This window comes from Eretmochelys imbricata, chromosome 7 (assembly GCF_965152235.1).
Source record: "Eretmochelys imbricata isolate rEreImb1 chromosome 7, rEreImb1.hap1, whole genome shotgun sequence".
Taxonomy (NCBI): domain Eukaryota; kingdom Metazoa; phylum Chordata; order Testudines; family Cheloniidae; genus Eretmochelys; species Eretmochelys imbricata.
The window spans coordinates 98391595-98412970 of record NC_135578.1 but is presented as its reverse complement, the minus strand read 5'-3'; the positions used below and the strand labels follow the sequence as shown (position 1 = coordinate 98412970).

Below are 21376 nucleotides of genomic sequence, written 5' to 3'. Positions count from 1 at the left end.
CTTTCTGAAAGTATCAGAATGGACTGCCTGACTACTATTCTGTATTGCTCTTCAGGGATTGAACCTGACCTTTCGAGGTGACTTGAAGAGGGAGAAGATGAGTTTATATACTTTGTATTTCTTTTTGAAATTAAAAAGTTCTGCTTTATTTTTGACTTAGGGCTTGTCTGCACACAAGCTAGAACCAAAATGACAATTGGTTTTAATTCATGCCTTTCGTTGTTTCAGTTCAGTTTGCATGTAGAGAGAGACTTGTTTTGCTGGACCTTTTCACGGAGGATGGTGGCACTGATCTAGATTGAGAGCATGCTCAGCCTTTCACTGAAAGGAGAGAAGTGTTGAACCTTTGACAAATGTGCTTTCCTTGCAACTGTCTGTTAGCCATGGCACTGTACATTTATTGAACTCAAATGCTTAAGTTCAGTGATGTTGGGAATAGCTGACATTAGGTATACAAAATCAAAAAGCTCCCAGTGTTGATTTGGAACCATCGAGTTTTGCAGATAGCTGGCCAATGTAATTAGGAGATCTTACTGTTACCTCTTACTTGCAGTGTTTGGCAACACACATTTGTAGCATCATGCTTCAGTTTAGGCCCCAGTCCTGCAAGGAGCTCTGTAAAGATCGGACCCTTGCATCTGCTAGGAGCCCCCACCGCAATCAGTGAAGCTCTGATGCACCCAGCAGGAGCTCCACTCTACATCAGGGCCCAACACTGTAAGCCTTTACAGAGCCTAGCTCAACAGGGTCCTGATCCTGATCGGGAGCATACTGGGGCTAATGCAAAACAGTAATATATGATACGCATGAATATATCTGACACCTTTCACAACCACTAAGAAAACATATGTAATTGACATTGCAGGTACCAAGTGAAATTTGCTTGAAAAGTGATTTTTATTTCGACTGATGAAAAAGCTATTGTTTGTTAACTTATTATTTGTCACCTATGTATAAGGACTCAGTTAGGAGCAAAGATATTAATCCTTTCATAAGGGATGATCTAAATGAGAGGTATTTTGCAACTCAAATTATTTTGAGAATTTTATACTGGAAATGGAACAATAGAAAAGAAAATGGTGGTGCAGTAAATGTAGCTGAATAGGTTTTAGAGTCTTGTAGGATGCAAACAGCATTGTGGCACAGATTCTAATGCAGCCTTAAAGCTTTACAGCTTGGACTCAACAGGGTGACACACTTGGGCTATAAAGGTTTTAAACCACACTTAATCAACTCTTAAGTCAGTGTCCACAGAACTACATACCCCAGCATCCTTCCCAAAAGCAGGGAACCCCACTAGTAACTCTGTTTCCCTGGGTTAGATTTCTTTACTTCTGTTAATATAAGAAAATGAAGCAAAACATATTTCCTTCCTTTTATTAATGGTTAGTATTTTTCTTACAAGTCATGTCACAATCTACTCTGGTAATGTTTAACTGAATATTACTTCAATGATACCAGGAAGTCTCTCTCAAATGCATTTCACAGCTTCTGTTAAACTTCTTTAAAATATCGCTAATTATACCAGGATATATTTAAAAACATGGAACTTCCAATGCAACAAGAAATATCAATCTAACACAATGGAAAAAGGGCAGTTCTACAAGCTTGTTACATAAAAATGTGATACACATGCACACACACTGATTTTAGGGGGAAAAAAGCCAACCCTGCAGGTTTGAAGAATATAAACTTATTTGATATTTACGACTAATAATTAAAACAAACCCTACTGGTGCTCACTTCTGTTCGTAAAAATTACAAAAAATAATTGGTGTTAAGTCTTTACACTAAAATGTATTTATTTTTCTTGTACACTTGATCTGACAGCTACTCAAACATCTAGATAATGGTCTATAATATTTGTCGGGGGGGGGGGGGAGAGGAGATGTTGAATAAAAACCGTCAGTAAACTTTGGCTCCTAATCATGGAGTGAACTTTGCATGGGTGCAGGCATCAGCCCACACAAAGCTCATCTGGGGCTATAATGAGTGAAACTGTGTAAGGAGTTTTAGGCTTCAAACAAAATCTATTTTCAAATGCTTTACAATTTGATGGGAAAGATTATTCAGAAAATAAAGAAATCCTAGAAATCCACAGTTGAAACCTTAAGAAAAATGTAAAAAAACCAAAAACAAAAAACAGGTCTTGATCCTACATGTACTTAAATTCATACACATGTAGAGTCTCACTGATCCCCAAAGGACTACTCATGTGTAAAGATAAACATGTGTAACTGTCTGCAAGATCAGGGGCTAGGTGATGAGTGCCACTTCGTGCCTTTGCAGCAGCAAACTATCCCTGTAACTGTGATGACATTTTTGGTGATGGGGCATAAATATAGTGAGGTAGCACAGGTGCCCACTGTATACAGTCATCGAGCTGTTGTAAACAGCTATGTTAATTTCAGTTCCATTCCAAGAACAAAAGATAAAAGTCTATGTTTGATTTTCTCCTTATCATTTGGCAATACTCAAAGTAAATTTATTTTTAAACAATGATGTTATCACAAACAAAGCAAAGTCAAATCTGTATGTGCAGATCCTGTGTGTGTGTGTATAATGAAAGACCATGCCTTTCAATTATTTCCACTTGGGAATTTCTTTTAATCAGTTAGTAGTTCAGAGTTACTCATATCTAAGGATGAATCATGAAATCATTTTAAGTAAACCTTTCTTTGCTATTTGTGATAACACAGATGAATTAGGTATGAAAAAAATAAACCCAGTGAAATGGTCCAAAAGAGAGCACTTGCCTTTTAAACAGCTTTCAGAAATTGGTTTGAAATATTTTTTAAAAAGGGGAAACAACTGTGAATCCACAAGTTTTTTATTAAAAAATACATAAGACCTATGAATTTGGCACACAAAAAAATCAATCTCCTTTTTCCTTATTATAGTAAGATTAAATTCCTGAATCAAAATGAGTTCCATTAGTATACCTAAATAAGCAAGTATGCTGTTCCTTAACATTTATAAGGGAAATAAGTAGGCCAATTTAGGATGGAAATGCACTTTTTCTGTCATCAAATCAAAAAATACTTTGTTTTAAAGCCATATTTTGCAAGAATATAGAACAAGAGGAATTTTAAATGACAAACAATAAAGAGCACTGCAAAAGGAAATAATTTGTTCGGCACTGAGGCCCAAATTTTAATTGAGGCTCTTGTAGACCAAATTCTGAGCTGCTGTAAGTTAACATAGTTCCACTGAAGCCACACTGTATGTACCAGCTGAGCATCTAGAGAGTGTCTTAACATTTGGTGTCTCCCCTATGCAGAAGAGCTAATCAAAACCTTAAGAAAATGAGTCACCTCAAATCAAGTCACAGGATTAATAGCATATATAAGGCCACATCTTAATAATGACAATATTCACTTTTTCAGAAATATAAAGAAATAATGGTTTAGATGAATTCCTAGCTGCATCACAACAGTACAAGAAAGCTAAGAGTTTGTTTATTAACACTGAGGGTTTTTTAAATTTTCAATGATATTTCACTACCAAGCATTACAGCAGATATTAATCTGAAACATGCTTTATAAATTGATCTAAAACATTATACATGATAGCTTGGCTTCAGTATTTCTTGTCCCCCATCTACTACTAAATTAGGAACATGTTTACAGAACAAACAGCAAGGTCCTGTAGCTATCACAAGCTCAGAAGTTCCCGCCATTCACCATTTGTGTTCCCAGATGGATATTCTCACTGCTTTGAGCCTGACCAAATTTTATTCTTCCTTTAAAAGGTGCTGGTTGTAGTTGTGGTTGTCAGACGTCTACCGATATAAATCCTTGGGGAAGAGAATACATGTGAATACGCATTTCATTTTAAAAAGAATGTACAGCATGTAAGGAATGCTTTTTCCCTCATCAGATTACTAGAATGTAATTTATAGAAGCAGTCGCAGTACCTGCTATTGTTAAGATTGCAAAAGAGTTTGTTATAAACACCAGCTTTTGGTTGCTTATGATTCTGTGTACTCTTGACCCATAATTCACACCAGATTAAGAGGCAAAATAATGTGCTCAGTGTAAGATGAGCTTTGTTACACCCACTCAGTTATTTGACTTAGTGTTTTCATCAATCACTTTTTATTATTTGTTTGTTCATTATTTTTTACCTCAATATGATTTCACTCTTATTCTGTGTTGTTTCCTGTATTTGTTTCCTTTTCTCAAATGAAAGAAATGACCACTATGAAAATTAACCATTGTGACCACATTTAAACATAGCACTTCATGAAGGTGTTACAGGTTGTGATCTTCTGCTACTATATCCGTAAGTGAGCTAGAATGTTGCAAGGTCAGAGAAATTCTGGAGAGTCAATTAATGAAATACATATAATATTATAGTATTCTTGTTCGTACTTCAAAGGAAAACTTCAGTATGTTTCTATACATTTTGAACAGTCAGATACAGGTTTTTTTTATTTCTATTTAATCAACTTTGTAGACTTATTTTAAGTGAGTTTAAACATATATTTAAGATTTGGGGGAAAGTAAAGGTTGGATTGTTTAAAACCACTTATTTTATTAGATGGTTGGGGTCTAGGATTTGTATATTAAGTTAGCTAATCTGTGCCCTCACACACCTAGAAGTGTGTACCTTTCAGATATTTCTCCTTTATCTGCAGTCTGACCCTAACCAATTGGATTGGGTGTGTGAACAGAGAGGAAATAAGGGACACTCCATCAGGGAAGGCATACTGAAAACAAGCCAATGCGATAATTGTAAACAGCACTGGCAAGTTATTAAGCCTGATTTTTATTTTATGTTCAACAGTTTTACAATGGTCGAACCCTTTGGATCTAGTGCTGATTTATGCTGGTATGAGATCACAACAAGTCACGCTGCCCTGTGGAATGAGCAAGCTTCACCTTGTTTGTTTATAACAGTGGCTCTGCAACACATGGCAAACCTTCCCCTGCTCCCCGGAACTTCTAGAGGCCTCTTCAGGGGTCTAGCATCTACACAGGTGAGAGGGCAGAGACTGAGCAGCTAAGGGAGGAAGGAAGATTGTGGCTGGTGTGGGAAGCAGATCATTCCCCTTTAACCTCAGAGAGATTCCTAGGAAAAGACATGACAATTGAGAATTCTATGTCCTTTCCACAAAGCTCACTCCCTCTAGGGTTGTGGGAAGTCCCTAGTAAACCTCCATGGGGCCTTGATGTGGATGGGCCTGGCCTCCCACAGATTCCCTAACATCTGTGAGGATACCTGGGTATCTTCTGGGTTTAGGGATAGGCTCTGAAGCACCCTCTACAGGTAGGGAAACCCCAGCCCTGAGTGGATGGAGTTAAGGGATTGATCTCTTCCCCCAGTCCCTTTCCTACAGGTCCGTATGATCTGGCACAATGCTAATTTGAAAAAGACCCCTCTCGTTGTTTTTATAGACGCTCGCATGTTTCTGAAACATACGGAATAAAACCCACTGGCTTTTTTCCCTTTCAAATCCACCCATCACAACAGAACTGAATACTATGTCTGTATAATTCCTAACTTCAGCTTTTGACAGTTCTCTAGGTAAATCCTCAACTACTGAGAAAAGCATTGAGGAAAACTGACCCATACAGCAATGCCACAAGCAACAGGTAGGACACTTGCAAAACATAAGATGACTGGTCAGGTCTGGCCATGCTTTGCTTTGCTTTTGTGATACAATAGCTTCAAAGTAGTGGATACTAGTTAGTGAATAACTGGTCAGTGTGTCAAAATAGTTGTACCATTTAAATTGTAGGCATATGAAGAACTACAGGTTGGAATGACACTATTCAGATAACAGACAGGAGAAAGCTACAGTAGAAAGATTTTATTTAAAAAAAAAAAAAAAGAAGAAGAACTTACCCTAGCCCTATGGCAAGCAAATGAGAGAGAAGCAGAGATGGAAGGAAAACCTTTAAAAATTCTGCTGAGAATATGCCCCCTTTCTTCATCATGCTTGTGTTTCTCATGCTGAGAGAGGCAGTACGCTTAGGGTGTTTAAAGAGAAATTCCCTAGTTTAGGAGAGGAAAACAAATTATGTTAGCAAATGTACATTTACCACCCATAAAAATAAAAGCCCCAGCAGAAGGACTGCAGGATGCTGAGGACACTCACTTTGGTGGGATGTTCTCAGGCCTACTGGACCAATCCCATATCCAGTCTGAATTTTTCTGCAAGAGCCTTTCTATTTCTTTTCTTCTTTCAAGAAAATCTTCTTCAGACTAAAACAAAGAGTCTTCATCAAACAGTGCACTGGATGGTTATGACTACACAAATCACTACCACCACCATCCTTATAGAAGCTGGATTCACTTACAGAACTTGGACTCTCTCTGGCTTTGCCCACCGTAAGGCCATTTTGGGTTGTACTGCTACAATGCAGCCCTCTCATCTGTCCCCCATGCTAATTCTCAAGTTCACTTGCGGCGTCCATATGTTCCTGCAACCCAGTATTCAATGCCTTCCCTCTATGCATTTTTTTATTTTATTTTTTTTTAATTTCAGCCAAAATGGTTCAATCACTTCCAACAGGGCTAGGGAAAAAATGTGTTTAACCCATGACAAACCATGTGAAAAGCTCTTCTGTCCCCATGCTTTGGCACAGGATATGAAATTTGGCAAAGGGTGGCCTTTGTGTCAGGGATGTGGCTTTGCCATCCCTGTGAAAATAGGTACTGAGGAACAGAGACTGGGACTGAGATGGGGAGCCACAGATGGGGAAGAGACAGGACTTCAACAGAGAGGGACTGGCTGGAGGGGGATGGTTTGGAAGGTGTCAGACTTGGGTGGTAGAAGGGTCCATGAGCACCAGAGTACACTCCCCTCCAGAGCCTGGAATGGAACCCAAGATTCTTAGTCTCACCACTCCAAGGCTGTCAGCAAATAACTGAAACCCCAGGCAAAATCTCTCCTCCTCCTCCTCTGGTGATACTCCATATAGAGGATGACAACCTGCTATCAGTTACTCCCTTAGCTCAATTGGGAGAAGTCTGCGTGCTGAATCTAAAGGTTCCAAGCCTGCTGATGACCCATGTGGGTTTCAATATGATGCCACATAATGAAAGGCTTGTGTTTTCAGTTCACTTTTTAAAAATCTAAGAAACCACACACACACCACTATATAAAAAAACACCACCACATTATTAAGGTTACAAAGTCAAGCACTCAAAAGCTAGGAAAAGCTTTCCTCAGAAACTTAAACTTAGAAATTGCCTCTGAAATCTTAATTTCGTCCCCTTGTGCACATGTATTATGAGATACATATTATATATAATCTTTTAATTACATGATCCCATACTAATTTTTCCATAGGATCCACACTTCATTCAGTGCATAGGGTGTACTTTCTTTGAAGATTAATCAGGGTTGAATAGAAAAGGTGGTTATTGTCTGTAGGCCCCTGCCTCATATGTTGCAGAAGTTGGAAGGTGTGTAGTAAATGAGGCAGGGGACTGCAGGAAAAAGAAAGGATGGTTTCGTGATTAGGGTAGTTGAATGGTGTCCTGGGGAACTGGATTCTATTGCTGCATCTGCTTCAGAATGTCTATATGTTATTGGGCAAATAACCTTAAACCAAACTTCTCCCACATAGTCACTAATTGTTTGAAATAGTTTTAAGATGCAGTTTAAGTTTCTGAGCACGATTATACAATACAGGGTTGACTGTGATAGCGGGTGACTGGACTTGATGACCCAGGAGGTCCCTGCCAGTCCTATATCCCTGTTCCTTGTTTTCTCAGTGCCTGACTTGAGACCCTTGCATCTGATTTGCAGAAGTTGTGAGCGTTCACAGCTGCAACTGAAGTCCAATGGGAGCTGTGCTTTGAACATGTAACGAATTATGTCATGCTAAATTCTTGAAAAAATAAGGTACTAGGCATCTCAAACTGAACACCAAAATTTGTGGATACTTTTGACCTTACTCTCTTTGTGCCTCAATTTCCCATCTGTGAAATGGGGATACCACACCCTCACCTCAAAGGGGTGTTGTGAAAATAAATTCATTAATGTTTGTGAAGAGTTCAGATACTACAGTGGTGAGCACTATGGAAAAGCCCATGAGGAAATTAATTCTGTCTTCAGAGAAGCATTTGAATAATGTACAGTAAATAAGGCCTGGGGCTACACATTGAACAATGAGGAGAAAACAAAATATTGAATGGCTGCTCATTAAGTGTGCACTGAATGAGGCAGGGGTCCTGGTGGTGAAAAAAGAGTATGTGATCATGTAAGTTAAGACTATGATAATGTGTGTGTACACAGGGAAACAAATTAAGGTCATACAGAACATTAATTCTGGCATATAATAACTTTTGAGTGTTCGAGTTTGCGATCTTATAATTTTCTTTTTAATGAAGGTTTTCTTTTGTGTATAATATATATCAACAGTTTACTCATGATTCTCTCTCTCTAGTTGCAAAAGTGTGTGTGTGTATATATATATAGGGAGGGAGTGGGAGAAAGAGTGTGAGAATGAATGAAAATATTTTCTTCTCAGTGATGTGTGTGTATTTAGCTCACGAAAGCTTATGCTCAAATAAATTTGTTAGTCTATAAGGTGCCACAAGTCCTCCTTTTCTTACTCAGGATGAAGCTCTCGCTGCATCCAGACACGTGATTATTTGGGTTAAAGCATGCTCTGGACAGGCAGCTCATCCTTTTCTGAGGTTCTTTTGTACATTTAACTGAATTACTTATAAAACTTTATCTACAAAAGAGTTTTTAGATGAAAAATTTAAAGATTAATAGCAAGTTTCTAATAAGGGGATTGTGTGGACCTGTGATTCTAGCCTTGTTTCAGCAATGTGACAATACACAGTATGTAAAATGTGACTCTTTGCTTCCAGTAAATATCCTTTTTTAATCCTGATTTACCAGCTGCATTGGTTGCCAGCAGTCTTCACAAGTATTTAAAAAGTAATGCATAAAAATGTTTTAATATATTTAACACACAAAATATTAAGGGTAAATTATCAAAGTAACATGTTGAAATATACTTGCTCAATCCCAGTTATTAAAGTGAATAGGGATCATATGGCTAAATCCCAGTTCATTGCTTTTTAAAATTTACCTATAAGGCTATAATTTCTAACAGACAAAAGGAAGGTTTTGTTATGCCTGAAGTTACTCCTTTTAAATTCATGATGTGCTCTTGCAGCACATTATTATTTAAAAATAAAACCAACAAACATAACATAAGAATGGCTGTACTGGGTCAGACCAAAAGGTCCATCTAGCCCAGTATCCTGGCTTCTGACAGTGGCCAATGCCAGGTGCCCCAGAGGGAATGAAGAGAACAGCTAATCATCAAGTCATCCATCCCTGTCATCCATTCACAGCTTCTGGAAAACAGAGGCTAGGGATACTACCTCTGCCCATCCTGCCTAATAGCCATTGATGGACCTATCTTCCATGTATTTATCTAGCTTTTTTAAACCCTGTTATAGTTTGTGCCTTCACAACATCTTCTGGGAAGGAGTTCCACAGGGTGACTGTGCGTTGTGTGAAGAAATACTTCCTTTTGCTTGTTTTAAACCTGCTGCCTATTTATTTTCATTTGATGACCCCTAGTTCTTGCATTATGAGAAGGAGTAAATAACACTTCCTTATTTACTTTCTCAGCACCAGTCATGATTTTATAGATCTCTATCATATCCCCCCATGGTTGTCTCTTTTCCAAGCTGAAATGTCCCAGTCTTATAATTCTCTCCTCATATGGAAGCTGTTCCATATCCCTAATCATTTTTGTTACCCTTTTCTGAACCTTTTCCAATTCCAATATATCTTTTTTGAGATGGGGCAACCACATCTACACGTAGTATTCAAGATATAGGCATACCATGGATTTATATAGAGGCAATATGATATTTTCTGTCATCTTATCTATCCCTTTTTTAATGATTCCCAACAAACACCTGCTGGTGTAAGCCTGAGCAATACAAAGGGGTTACAGTCATGTCAGGAGGAGGAACTTTCGGCCTTGCAGATCTATATGACATTAGTGAATATCAATAATATTTGTATATCTACAGACCCTATTATTGTAATATCTGAGTACCTCACAATCTTTAATGGGTTTTATTCTCCTAAGACCCCTGTGAGATAGGGCAGTATTACCTGTTTTACAGATGGGCAGTTGAGACCATGAGTAGATTGTATGACCTTGGGCAAGATCACACATGGTGCAGGTGGCTGTGCTGGGAATCAAACCCAGGTCTCCTGAGTCCCCATCCTGTAGAGTATTTACTGAACCATCCTTCCTAATCTGTAAATTCAGACTATGAACATTTTGACCTATATGTATGGGATTTTTAAAGAGCCCTAAGAGAGTCAGGCACTAAACTGCCATTGAAATACAAATGAGCACCTGACTCCCTTGGGGCCCTTTGAAAGTCCCAGCTCATATGTTTTCAAAAAGAGTGACTATGCAACTCAGTGGCTTAGAACTGTCCATACAATGGGGCCTGAGCCTGCAAAGACTTAGGATGTGTCTACACTGCAATAAAACACCTGCAGCTGGCCCGGGTCACCTGGCTCAGGTTGCAGAGCTATAAAATTGCAGCACCGATGGTTGGGCTCAGGCTGGAGTTCGGGCTCTGGAACCCAGGAGCCCGAGTTAGTCGATACTGGCCAGCTGTTGGTATTTTATGCGTAGGCATACCCTTAAACAACTGAGTATCTTGACTCCAGAGGGAAATCCCTTTTACTTTCAGAATTAAAGTTACTCAGTGGTTTAATCTTTGTAGGATCAATCTCATCTTTTCTATGTAAGTTTCCTTAGACTGGTCTTGGAACTGTGATAGTCAAACAGGTTCTCAAAGGAGGGGTGATTTAGCTTTTACCTGAGAGCTATTCTTTTCTCCACTGCTGTGAGTCTCCACTTCAGAAGCTCTGTTATTGTCCTGAGGTGTCTGGGAACGAGGAGGGCTTTGTAAACAGAAGCAAAAGGAGGGAAAAGTCTCATTAAATTCTTCATGCTGATATTATCTACATGTGGAACTAAAAGTTAGCAAACAAACTTTGTTGGCACAGCTGAAGTTTCTTCTACTGGACAGTTACAGCATGGGCAGCAAGGGCACAGGCTTCTCCACTGATGTGCTTAAATACTGACCTAATGGAATTACCTCTAGGGTTGCAGCATAACCCATCCTCCATGCTCATTTGACTACATCTGCCAAGAAGGAAGTCAGTTTAATGCATGGTATAACTTTTTGCAGATGTGGACATCTGTCTACAGGGTTACTGGACTTATCCCCACAACTTAAGTTCATAAATATCACTGAAGAACAGCGGATAGATGACAATGGCTTTTCGCCTGTATTCAGACCAGCCACTTAGAAATGGGAGCTCCCACATCCCCTTGCCCATTCCATAAGTCTTCTAGTTCCTTGAATCAAATTAAACTTTATAGTGAGGATCCTCCACTGGTTTAAATTGTCACAGCCCCAATGAAATCTGTCAATTTACGAGAGCTGCCCCATATGGAAATTTGCTTTTAAATGCTGCTATTAGAAAGCTCCATGGTCCGTAAATTAGATTTAAGCTAAAATATCATTTTAGCAATTACCTAAGGTCACAAGCACACATTGTTTTTATCATTCCTTTTTTACCATTACTTTTCCACCATTACTTTTCCATAAAGCTAATAAAGTAACACCTTACACCCTGAGAATGGCACTGGCATTGTTTCCACACAGACTGATCGTACAGTCTCTTAGGATGGCAGCCACCATGTGCAAACCCAGGTTGTGAAAGCATCAGATTTTCTTTTATTATAGCAGGAATGTTGCCAGTGATTTAGCAGTGTATCTGTGCAAAGTGCAGCTGATGCTGATACACTTTCCCTACAAAGTCCCAGCATGTCAAAAACTTTGAGAAGACCCCTTTACATTGTGTGATTAAATTTTCCATGGCTCTTTCCCTTACAGTTTCTTTATGGTTTCAGGATGGGCTACTTCAGAATGTGTTCCTATTTTTACTTACTATAAAAAAAAATTTGTTGTAAATTTTTATACAGATATAAATGTGTTTATATAAACACATCTCGCGCGCACACACACCAGGAAAATTGCACTATAATGAGCATTTCTGTGTTTGTAATAATGTATTTATAGCTACCTATCGCAGCGGGAGCTTTCTCTTGAACTGCTTCTTCCGGATTCATGCTGCGCATCTAGGAGTATTTTCTCCATGTCGCCATTGTAAATAGAAATAGAGTCTGGTACTTGCTCGTGGCTTGTTGGCTGGACGGGGTTACCATTGCCATTACTGCTGAAGTGCAGTTCCACCCAGGACCCTGCTTGGCATAATTAAAAACAAAACAGGAAAAAGTCACAAAGACAAATATTGAAAGTTGCAAAACAGACTAACACCCAGGTTAGGTCTGATAACCTCACTCCTGCTTTCTACAATGTGACTACACCTGGTACACATGGGTTATTGCTGGTTAACAGTAAAACTCTATTCTAACATGCCTTTCAAAGAGGTAAAGTTGTAACCCTTTCAGTTACTTCCAAAATAGTTGTCTGAAGACATTGTTCCCCAGAGTAAATATATTGGTACTGTTCATACTGTTTGTTCTTTTTATGCCACTTTCTTGTCCGTTAAGGACCCAATCTAAAGCCCATTAAAGTCAACAGAAGTCTCTGAATTGAGTTTAATGGGCTTTAGATCAGGCCCCCCCTCAGACATTTGTGTAATATGGTTTGTTTTATAGCAACTGCACACTTGTGGACAAGTGGCTCTGTGTAAAAGGAGCTAGAATGTCAGACCTCCCACCAAGGACTTTTCAGTGTGATGTAAAATGTATCAGAAAATACTGGCTCAACGCCATAGTATTCCAGCTTATGAACTGGGGAAGAATGGCTACCATAATACTTAGATGCTTTTCTTAGAAAGCTAATACGTCATGCAGTTCTGGTTCACAGGAAAAATATGAAAGTACAAAGTGTCTGTATGCATACTCCGTTACAGAAGCTTTCATTTTAATTTGGTGGGATAATCCACTGTATGCATCTTCACAGCTCAATGCAGTTGACAGATACGGATTCTGCTCTCAAGGACTGACTTCCTCTGCCAATGTTTTCACTGTTAATTTATTCAATGTAGTAGGATCATTGCTCCATAAAAACAGTGCTTGTTGTTTACCTTCTTCATTAAGCACATTTTAAAGTATCACTGTTGGGCAATACAGGATGTCTGGCAATTGCTAGATCAGCTATTTGCTACCTACAATAAATGTAAGATCAGTTGACAGTGACATGTTTATTTGTCTTATCAAAATGTATTCAGTAACAACTAACTTCCATGTTAAAAGCACCACCCATATTTCAAAGGACCTGGAGTTGGTTCTTCATTTATAAAATCAAATAAGTGGATAACATTTAAATAATTACATATATACACACAAATCAATGGAGCTTATTTATATAAAATGTTGATGTACACAAAGCTTTACAATAGTAAATACCACAATATAGTGTCCGTACCCTGAACAGTTTATAATCTAAGGCAGAGGTTCTCCAACTGTAGTCCGTGAGCTCCATTCAGGTGGTCCGTGGATAGTTCCCTTTAAGGTGCGCCGCCTGGGCAGCTGCACGTGAGAAAATGAAGGGCCACCCACCTAATTTGGTGTCTGAACCTTGCAGAAGACACACACTTAAGGTGAGGTGGTGGCCTTCGGGGGAATAGGGGGTAGGTGGGAGGGGGCAGTGGGGTGAGAAGAGGGGGCGGGCGAAATTTGGGATGTGCCGCTGCCAGAGAAAGAGGCGACTTTCACCAGTTCCGGGGCTGTGGCTGCCGGGGAGAGATGGCCCTCCTTCCCAGCCTCAGCTCTGTGGCTGCTGTGGCAGGGGAGAGAGGGCACCTCCATCACCTTAGAAAGGTAAGACTACTGATATTAAAATATGAGTTGTGTGCTTTTATTTGTAGAACAAAAAAGTTAATTAAGTTTTTTTTTATATAGCGCTTTTATCCAAAGTGCTTTACAATAGTTAGCTAACGGTACAAACAATATTTGGAAAGATCATTAAGTGGTCCGCTGAGACCCTTGGCAATTTTCAAGTGGTCCGTGCAACCAAAAAAAAAAAAAAAAAGCTTGAGAACCATTGATCTAAAGGCATTCCAGGCACAGTACAATTAGGTAAAAGATGACAGTATTTGCATTTTGGTGAAGATAATAGGTGGGACTTTTTTAATGAGAGCAAGTGGAAAGGGGAGGGTACTGGCATGTATTAACTGGAGGGACCATTCTTACAAGAAATTTAAAAGAAGCCAATAAATCAGGACCAGGAAAAGGAACAGTTAGGTGAGAGGCTTGAGCAGAGCATAGGGAGCATGACATACACAAAGAAATGAAATCAAAATAAATAAAGCAGTGGCTTTAATAGAACGCAGAAGGAATGGAGCCAATACAGAGATTTGTGAAGTGTGAAATGTAATCTGAGCGACAGGACAGAGAGGATCTTGCTGGCTGTGTTCTGAGTGGACAGAATGTTCAAGAGATAACAGGAATCCAATCAAGCCATTTTGTGTTGTGAAAAGAAAAGGAGTACTTGTGGCACCTTGGAGACTAATCAATTTATTTGAGCATTATCTTTCGTGAGCTACAGCTCACTTCGTCGGATGCATACTGCGGAAAGTGTAGAAGATCTTTTTATATACACACACAGAATGAAAAAATACCTCCTCCCACCCCACTCTCCTGCTGGTAATAGCTTATCTAAAGTGATCACTCTCCTTACAATGTGTATGATAATCAAGTTGGGCCATTTCCAGCACAAATCCAGGTTTTCTCACCCCCCCGCCCCGCACCACCATACACACACAAACCCACTCTCCTGCTGGTAATAGCTTATCTAAAGTGATTTGCTCAAGAAACTCCCTGAAAAAGCACAAGATCAAATCCGCACAGACACACCCCTGGAACTGCAATCTGGGATATTCTGTCTACTACAAGATCCATAAACCTGGAAATCCTGGGCGCCCTATCATCTCAGGCATTGGCACCCACCCTGACAGCAGGATTGTCTGGCTATGTAGACTCTCTCCTCAGGCCCTACGCTACCAGCACTCCCAGCTACTTTTGAGACACCACTGACTTCCTGAGAAACTATAATCCATCGGTGATCTTCCTGATAACACCATCCTGGCCACTATGGATGTAGAAGCCCTCTACACCAACATTCCACACAAAGATGGACTACAAGCCGTCAAGAACACTATCCCCGATAATGTCACGGCTAACCTGGTGGCTGAACTTTGTGACTTTGTCCTTACCCATAACTATTTCACATTTGGGGACAATGTATACCTTCAGATCAGCGGCACTGCTATGGGTACCCGCATGGCCCCACAGTATGCCAACATTTTTATGGCTGACTTAGAACAACGCTTCCTCAGCTCTCATCCCCAATGCCCCTACTCTACTTGCGCTATATTGATGACATCTTCATCATCTGGACCCATGGAAAAGAAGCCCTTGAGGAATTCCACCATGATTTCAACGATTTCCATCCCACCATCAACCTCAGCCTGGTCCAGTCCACACAAGAGATCCACTTCCTGGACACTACAGTGCTAATAAACGATGGTCACATAAACACCACCTTATACCGGAAACCTACTGACCGCTATTCCTACCTACATGCCTCCAGCTTTCACCCTGACCACACCACACGATCCATCGTCTACAGCCAAGCTCTGCGATACAACCGCATTTGCTCCAACCCCTCAGACAGAGACAAACACTTACAAGATTTCTGTCAAGCATTCTTACAACTACAATACCCACCTGCGGAAGTGAAGAAACAGATTGATAGAGCCAGAAGAGTTCCCAGAAGTCTCCTACTACAGGACAGGCCTAACAAAGAAAACAACAGAGTGCCACTAGCCATCACCTTCAGCCCCCAACTGAAACCCCTCCAACGCATTATTAAGGATCTACAACCTATCCTGAAGGATGACCCAACACACTCACAAATCTTGGGAGACAGGCCAGTCCTTGCCTACAGACAGCCCCCCCAACCTGAAGCAAATACTTACCAGCAACCACATACCACACAACAGAACCACTAACCCAGGAACCTATCCTTGCAACAAAGCCTGTTGCCAACTGTGCCCACATATCTATTCAGGGGACACCATCACAGGGCCTAATAACATCAGCCACGCTATCAGAGGCTCGTTCACCTGCACATCCACCAATGTGATATATGCCATCATGTGCCAGCAATGCCCCTCTGCCATGTACATTGGTCAAACTGGACAGTCTCTACGTAAAAGAATAAATGGACACAAATCAGATGTCAAGAATTATAACATTCATAAACCAGTCAGAGAACACTTCAATCTCTCTGGTCACGCGATTACAGACATGAAAGTTGTGATATTACAACAAAAAAACTTCAAATCCAGACTCCAGCAAGAGACTGTTGAATTGGAATTCATTTGCAAATTGGAAACAATTAACTTAGGCTTGAATAGAGACTGGGAGTGGCTAAGTCATTATGCAAGGTAACCTATTTCCCCTTGTTTTTTCCTACCACCACCCACCCCAGACATTCTTGTTAAACCCTGGATTTGTGCTGGAAATGGCCCACCTTGATTATCATACACATTGTAAGGAGAGTGGTCACTTTAGATAAGCTATTACCAGCAGGAGAGTGGGGTGGGAGGAGATATTTTTTCATACTTTTGTGTGTATAAAAAGATCATCTACACTTTCCACAGTATGCATCCGATGAAGTGAGCTGTAGCTCACGAAAGCTTATGCTCAAATAAACTGGTTAGTCTCTAGGGTGCCACAAGTACTCCTTTTCTTTTTGCGAATACAGACTAACACGGCTGTTACTCTGAAACCTGTCATTTTGTGTTGTGGTTGACTAAATGGACAAATTAATAACCTTCCTCTAAAATTTGGAACTCCATATAATCCTTTGCATGCAAATATCTGGTGATAACAAAGTTGGGGAAAACACTTTACTTAACTGCCATCTGTTGCCTTCCTACCTTTTCATCTGTCTGATTGTCTATATAAAAACCTTTCTTCGTCCTTCTGTTATGTTGTGGTGGAAATCCTGAACAGGCTCAGAAGAGTCATCAGTGTGGATGTTTAAGTAGATGTGGCCTGACTGTGGCCCTGGCTTTTGCACCTTCGGCAGTTTTGAGCCTACCATGTGGCTCCCATCCTGTCCTGCCTTGCTCCAAATGCCTCTTTCCAGCCCTCGCTCGCCTTTTGCTCTTCCATTTACTAGGTGTAGGATATGAAAGAAATTAAATTGAAACTATGCCTGTACTCACATTTACAGGAAAAAAATTAGCTTGTCACTGGATGGTGCACTGGTGATATCACATAACTCAGCCAACTGTCATACAGTACAAACTATATATTTGCATACTGCAATCCGATTGGTGAAAGTACCGTAAGTCAACTTTTAAATAATTATAAGCCAAATATTTGATTTTTTGCTAGCATGCCAGAAACATATGAATCAAAAAACTCTTATCCAAACAACATCAGAAATATAAAGATAGGATTTGTACATACATGCAGTGTACTGATTACTACCTTACATGCTGTCAGCTTTGTACCAAAATAATGTAACATGCTTTACTATTGTGAATCTGGACAGGATCTTTGCTTAGAATAATTATATTTGATTATTTAAATAACGTTTAAGTGCTTTGAATTTGAAAAATGTTGTCCTAATGCTAGGTTAATGTCTGTACAAGTAACCTTATTTCTTTTAATCACAGTAAATACTCAGCATTTTATCTCTGATTGCAAATGGCTACTCATTCTCCAAGTTCTAGCAATGTCAGAATACTTACTCAAATTAAAGACAAGATAAACAGTGATAATTAAGTGCTCTCACGACTGATTTTAGACTTTAAAATATTTCTGTAGTCCTGCAATAATTAGAATGCACAATAATATCTGATTAGAATAAATGGTTTATTAGGCCATGTTAAACAAATGGAAATCACAAGTAATACTCTGTTTGCTATTCTAACACCTAAGAGCTGTTTTATTTCTTTAGCCTTTAAGGGCCCATCCACAATACAGACGCAAGTGTCAGGAGCCCCCAGTTGCAACTGAGTTAAATCACTGTTCCATCTTTTACTCTTTGAACAAGATCAAACTATGTTCTCATATGATGGAAGAGATCTGGACCTAATTTGTATGTGCTGTACAGAAAGAACCTCTGATAACTGCTAGTGCTGGTAATAGTGTTAAAATTGTCAAAATCCCAGCTTCAAACCCATTTTTAATGATCATTTCCTATTTATACAGTTCCACAGACGTTCAAAACTGCTTCACACAGCAAACTAAAGACAGTCCCTGATTTAACACACAATCCAGACATAACACAGCAGTATATGATAGAATATGGAGAGGACAAGAGTTATGACTTTAAAAGATCATGAGCTAAATACATGTTACATACACATTGTGTTCTTTTTTTATATTGGATATTCTGGTGATGGGGGCGATGGCTAGATTACTATAAATCAGCTGTTGCAATAGTGATTAGATACTGAAGGCTCATGTTTTCATAAAGAACAGGAACATAAACAGATAAGAGGGCGGAGGCTGGAAGGCAGGCTTGGGGAGTCATGGGAAGGGATCTGAAGGAAAAAATAAGGTTAACTTGTGCAGTGGACCAGAAAAGATTATGCAAAAATAGGGACCAGCATGAGAAAAGGCATGGATGGAGTAACTGGTGGGATATCATTGGCTTTGTGAATATCTCTACCACAATACCGTACTTTCAAAATTAGTCACTGCCACAGAACATTTGCACAAAATTCTGATGTCTGAAATGACAAACTGTTCAGAGAGCAGGAAAAACTCAATTTGTACAGAGTAGAAGTCTCTCTCTGTATATCACAAATATATCAGTGAAAACCCCCTTTAAAACAACTGTCTTTCACATGCTTTAATGCTCAGCCACAGTCTTCCTCTTCACCTCCCCAACAAACTCCTTTGCATTTCCAACATATCATCCTATACAAGGAAGATGTACAATAACACTAGAGCACATTTGAATGCACAATCTCTTAACTCTGATTTTGGTTTGCAAATAACACACTCTGTACCTTACCAGGGAGCACATATTTCTTGAGAATCTATTCGTGGCGGTGGGGCTGTGTGATTGAGATTTGAGTGCTTTTTTAACGTGTTCCATTTTTCATGTTAGTCAGAATTTCTTTCATCTCTATTGTCACCTAGACATTGAGCCAGCCTTGACTTCCCGGGTGGAGAAACAGCTCTCTCTCTCTCTGACTTCTCTGAGAATCTCCTGCCAGAACTGCTATAAAATTACAACTCAAGATACATAAAATGGAACATTATTTCCCAAGAAAACCTGATATTTCTATCCCAGGTGTAAGCATGGGTTTATCAGGCAAACTTGTCTTAGTGTCCCATTCCAGATGTGGCACCCATATAAATGTTTGTATATAGTGTTTAACAACATTAACTTTTCCAAACATACAGAGGATATGAGACATACCAGACAAAGTCCCTTTATGCAATGTGTGTCCTATCTCCCTGTATCAGTGACAGAGAAATAAGACCATCTGAGTCTTTTTTTTTTTTTTAAATCTTCCAAGGCCCTGAGAGTTATGAAACACCCTCTTGTGGTTTTGCTACGTGCGAAACTCCTAAACTGGTATATATACACTGGGTAATCAAGTAAACCAAATTGCTCTGTCTGTCACATTGGCACAAAGGGAAATCCTAGAGAACAGTGGGAATGTAAACTAGATTTTTTTCTTTATTTCCAAAACTCCTATATCTATCTATCTATCTATCTATCTATCTATCGGAAATACCCACTTTCTCCAATTTGAGGTGAATAAGGGAAATTCATTTCTCCTTTTCTGCAAACTGATTTATTTATTTTTTTAAGTATGGCAAATACATGCCCTGATTTCACTTCCTTTTTTACGCTTAGTAAAACATGCATATCTATTATAATCCTAACTCACTTTGTTCCATTTCCATGGTGCCTAAGTATTTTGAAACAAATGTATATTCAGTCAAAGTATTATAGTTTGCTGCAAGGGGTGGAGATGTCAAACTAGAATAGATACATCTGAACTTTAAAAAGATGTTAAATGACAGATCATCATTATTTACTGCCAGTAGAAAATCAGTGTCTTAGGGTATGGCTACACTACGAAATTAGGTCGAATTTATAGAAGTTGGTTTTGTAGAAACCGTTTTTATACAGTTGATTGTGCGTGTTTTCCAAACAGACTCAAATCCACCATACCTGGCCCATGGATTCTCAGTCTAAGGAACATGAATTATATCAGGGAGCTTGTAAGAAGGTGTTTTTCTTTCTTAAACACCCAGCCATCCATGCAGCTATAACTGTACCTGCCATGTTACCATAACTGGATTGCTGCTAATGGCAACCTCACGGTGGGGGGAGGGGTGGTGTAACGAGATCCCTCACTGACTGTGTGGTTTTTAAATGGCTCACATTAACCCTGTATCTAGGCAAGATACAATAAGCCCGCACACAATCACACACTCATTTGTGGAGTTAAGGACAGCCCTGTATATCCCCTGCGCATGCAGTACTGATCACCGTCCATTTGCAAGTGCTGACATTTTCCCCCATGCTTGTCAAGTTTCATGTTTACTGCATGATTATTAACGAGCGTAACAGCAGACCTAGACTTGGGAAGACGTCACATGCTACAAACAAAGGGAACCCGAGTCTCCAACTGCCCCCGTTCCGGACAGCAAGTCCTTAGGCGAGAGCAGGCTGATGGGGGCGCTTTCCCTAGCAAGGCCTGCAAATGAAGGGGCCCAGGCATTGCTGGGAAAGGGGGGGAAGGGCTGGCTCTTACCGTGCAAATTCTCCTCTTGTAGGCTGGGTCCCTCGCCCTGCGACATTGCCTCTAGTTTCTTCTAGGCAGGAGCGTTTCTATTTTCAGCCCGCCCTCGCTGCCTGCTCTCCCCCGACGCCGCTGGCGGGAGCAGCTGCTGCGGACTGTGGCCACGTACGCACCGCCGACTGACCAGCAGCTGACACAGTCTGTTATTGTTATTGCTGCTGCAGGTTCTGGGGTTTGTTTGTGATTATGACGTCTCGAGGGAACGGGCCACCCTGATTGGTTGTCATCACCTTCCTCCCCTTTTGCCCCTGTAACGCTGGCTGGTGCGCTGGCTGCCCGGCGAGCTCGGGAGCTGCTGGAAAGCAGCACAGAACCTGGGTGCCGCCAGCGAGCAACAGCAGCTGCAGGTATCGATTGATTCGAGCAGTTACTGTCCTCTGGGTCCTAGTGGCGCCCGGTCTGTCATGGAAATGTGGGGGAACGCTGTTACTAAGCAGTTATGTAGCACCATCCTTTTGCACATTACAGAGTTTA

At 40.1% G+C, this 21376-nt stretch overlaps 1 protein-coding gene across 1 annotated transcript; it reads right to left on the bottom strand.

Moving 5' to 3' along the window:
- Nucleotides 1-1363: 1363 nt before the first annotated feature.
- On the bottom strand, nucleotides 1364-21124 carry BNIP3 (BCL2 interacting protein 3). The gene is made up of 6 exons (XM_077822732.1): nucleotides 20855-21124; nucleotides 12107-12284; nucleotides 10831-10915; nucleotides 6104-6210; nucleotides 5851-6000; nucleotides 1364-3796 (listed from the first exon to the last, which is right to left on the bottom strand). Exons 1-6 carry the CDS (start codon nucleotides 20898-20900, stop codon nucleotides 3745-3747), a joined length of 618 nt encoding a protein of 205 aa, XP_077678858.1. The 5' UTR covers nucleotides 20901-21124; the 3' UTR covers nucleotides 1364-3744.
- Nucleotides 21125-21376: the final 252 nt, after the last annotated feature.

Coding starts and splice junctions, on each gene's coding strand:
- BNIP3 (XM_077822732.1), bottom strand. CDS start 20,900: ATGTCGCAGGGCGAGGGACCCAGCCTACAAGAGGAGAATTTGCACG. Junction 12,285..20,854: donor ACAAGAGGAGAATTTGCACG/GTAAGAGCCAGC, acceptor TATGCCAAGCAG/GGTCCTGGGTGGAACTGCAC. Junction 6,001..6,103: donor CCTGAGAACATCCCACCAAA/GTGAGTGTCCTC, acceptor CTCCTAAACTAG/GGAATTTCTCTTTAAACACC.